This window comes from Apteryx rowi, unplaced genomic scaffold, assembly GCF_003343035.1.
Source record: "Apteryx rowi isolate R43461 unplaced genomic scaffold, aptRow1 scaffold_1597, whole genome shotgun sequence".
NCBI classification, from domain to species: domain Eukaryota; kingdom Metazoa; phylum Chordata; class Aves; order Apterygiformes; family Apterygidae; genus Apteryx; species Apteryx rowi.
The window spans coordinates 9,977-12,705 of NW_020447860.1; the positions used below are offsets into that span (position 1 = coordinate 9,977).

The 2,729-nt window shown below is 67.9% G+C and overlaps 1 protein-coding gene across 1 annotated transcript in view; it reads right to left on the reverse strand.

The window, feature by feature from the left end:
- Positions 1 to 2,508, reverse strand: part of KIFC2 (kinesin family member C2) — a 3,887-nt gene extending 1,379 nt beyond the window's left edge. Inside the window, exons 1-10 of the mRNA XM_026059570.1 lie at positions 2,144 to 2,508; positions 1,833 to 2,040; positions 1,574 to 1,751; positions 1,328 to 1,495; positions 1,123 to 1,251; positions 927 to 1,043; positions 680 to 853; positions 435 to 602; positions 214 to 352; positions 7 to 131 (exon numbers count right to left, since the gene is read on the reverse strand). Of these exons, the coding sequence (XP_025915355.1) occupies positions 7 to 131; positions 214 to 352; positions 435 to 602; positions 680 to 853; positions 927 to 1,043; positions 1,123 to 1,251; positions 1,328 to 1,495; positions 1,574 to 1,751; positions 1,833 to 1,975 (1,341 nt within the window). The 5' untranslated portion in view covers positions 1,976 to 2,040; positions 2,144 to 2,508. The remainder of the gene's footprint in view (positions 1 to 6; positions 132 to 213; positions 353 to 434; positions 603 to 679; positions 854 to 926; positions 1,044 to 1,122; positions 1,252 to 1,327; positions 1,496 to 1,573; positions 1,752 to 1,832; positions 2,041 to 2,143) is intronic.
- Positions 2,509 to 2,729: the final 221 nt, after the last annotated feature.

Genomic DNA, 2,729 nt, shown 5'->3' on the forward strand with positions numbered 1-2,729 from the left:
GAGCGCCATGATGACCAGCCCCAGGGCGGAGAGGCTGGCGTTGATGGCTTGCGTCTCCCGCAGCCGCTCGCCCTTGGAGAACGACTTATCCAGGCGCTCGCTTCCCGCCAGGTCCACCAGGCTCAGCACGGCTGCAGGGGGGGGGGAAAACAAGGGGGTGACACGACGCGGTGACACCCGTGTGTCCCCGCCGGGTCCCCTCCCGCCTCTCACAGCTGCAGCGCAGCTCGCGCCCGGCGTTGGCGCCCTCCAGGCGCAGCTGGAAGACGCTGTGGCTGCGCGACGAGCGGTCGTTGAGCGCCGTCTTGGCCACCGAGCGGTTCGCCTTGGCCGCCCGCAGCAGCTCCAGCACCTGCCGGCAGGCGAAGGGTTAAAAACAAGGAAAAACACCCGGGTTTTTCCTTTAAAAGGGGGGGAAAAAATAGGGAGGTCACCTCCTCCTCGGAAGCCACRTCCACGCAGCGCAGGTTGGGCACGCGCAGCTCCTCGCTGGCCGAGCTGACGCGCCGGATCTCCAGGTCGCCGCCGCGCTCCGGCCGCGCCGCCAACAGATCCCGCAGCGACTCGTTGTAGATCTCCAAGAAGCTGGCGGTGAAGCGGTACTGCAAAAAAGCCGGAAGGGGTTAAAAAAAGGAGGGAAAAAGGGGGGGAAATAGGGAGGGAAAGGGGGTTCGCGCACTTGCCACCCCTTGGCCGCCAGCTCCTCGGCRCCGCGGAAGAGCTGCCGCACGGCGCGGGGGATCATGCCGCGCGTTTCGGGCTCCAGGCCGTCGGGCCCTTCCATGGTGTAAGTCTTGCCGCTGCCCGTCTGGCCGTAGGCGAAGATGCAGACGTGGTAGCCGTCGAGAGCCGACTGGGGGGGAAAAAAAGCCGGGAATTAAGCGGATTCGGGGATTTTGGAGAGCCGGAGCGGCGCCGGTTCTCACCTGCACCAGCAGCGCGATCTCTTCGAACACTTCCTCCTGCGAGCAGGCGGGCGGGAAGACGCGGTCGAAGCTGAAGTCGTAGCGGATGTCGCCCTTGCGCTCGCGGCCCGTGTGCGACTGCGGGAAACGCGGAAGCGGCGCCGTGAGGCTCCGGATTTAACGGGAAAAGGTTTTTTTTCCCCCCGGTCTCACTCACCTCTTCCGCCCGGCAGAGCGTCAGCGCCTTGTTGTCGTGCGGCGAGAAGCGCAGGTGCTCCAGCCCCTTCTGCGTCTCCTTTTCCGACTCCAGCAGCGGCCGCACGCGGCAAAACACCCGGATGTTGCCCTAAAGGGAAGCGAGGCGGGATGAAGGCGCCGCCGGGATGTATTTCGGGGCGTCGCGAAGGGGGGTTTCGGCTCACCTTGAGCTCCTGCACGAGGTTGTGGAGGCGCCGGCGTTCCATCTCCAGCGCGTGGAGCCGCTCGTCCTGCTGGCGCAGGCTGCGCTGCTGGGCTTCCGCTCGCTGCCGGAGCTCGGCCGCCTCGCGTTCCCGCCGTTCCAGCGCCGCTTCCGTCTGCCGCAGCTTCTCCTGCGCCGGGAAGCGGTGGGATAAATCCTTACGCCGCCCCCCGTTTGTCCCCGCCACATCCCTGCACACCGTTCGCACCTCTCCGCTCTGCAGCAAGGCGCCGAGCTCCCGCTTGGCCGCTTCCAGCTCATCCAGGCTCCGGCTTCGCTGCTCCAGCTGCCATTCCAGCTCCCGCTTGAGGTCGGAAAGCTCCGTCAGCTCGCGGAGGCGTCGGCTCGCCTCCTCCCGCTGAGCGAGCAGCTCGGAGTCGAGGGCGCTGCGGGGCGGAGACGCCAATGAGACGGACAAACGGATAGCAGGGACGGATACGGGGACGGATAAGGGGACGCTCACCCACCCGACGCGTTGCTCCAGGTCTCCGGCGCGCTGCTCCCGCTCGCGCAGCTGCTGCTCCGACGCCTGCAGGCGCTTGCGGAGCTGCTGGTTGTCGGCGGCCAGGGCGCGCGCCTTCTCCTTGGCGCCGCTCAGCGCCGCCCGCATGTCGCTCACTTGGCCCTTGAGGTCCCAAGCGGCTCGTTTTTTGCCGGCTGCCGGGGCGGGAACAACTGTGGAAAAAGGAGAAGGAAGAGGAGGACGAGGAACAAACCGTAGGGATACAACCGGCACGCGGCACCCTCCTCCGTCCCACCCCGCGGTGCCGCCTCTCACCTGTCTTGGGTGCTGCCACGGCCGCCGCGGCCCTGCGGGGAGCCCCTGCGGGGGGGGAAAACGGGGTGAGGGGGCTGCCAACACCAGCCCCCCCTCACCRAAACCAGTTTGGAGGTCGCTCTTCCCAGTTTGGATCCAGGCTGGGGTGAGCTGTGACCCCCRCTGTGCGCCCCCAGGGATGCAGGTGGATATAAGAACCTAATTCCCTTCCAAGCGCGGTCTCGGACCAGTAAGGAACTGGGATCGGCGTCTCTYGGCTGCTCCCCAAAACCAGGCGCAGCGACCCCCAGTTAAGGGTCCCAGTTTGCAACTGGCCCCGGGGCCACACGTCCCAGTTGCTGACCGGGCCCGGTGCTGCCCCCTCCCAGTTCAGGCCCCAGTCRGGAACCGGTTCCAGCGCCGCCCCTCCCAGTATAAGGGCCCAGTCTGGAACCGGGCCCGGCGCCGCCCCTCCCGGTTGCCAACTGGGCCCGGTGCCACCTTCCCAGTCAGTCACAGTCCCCTCGCCCCCCCCGCCGCCGCCTCCCGGTCCCGGCCCTACCTGGCGCGGGCGGCCCGGCCAGAGCCCGCAGCGGGGCGCGGCCTC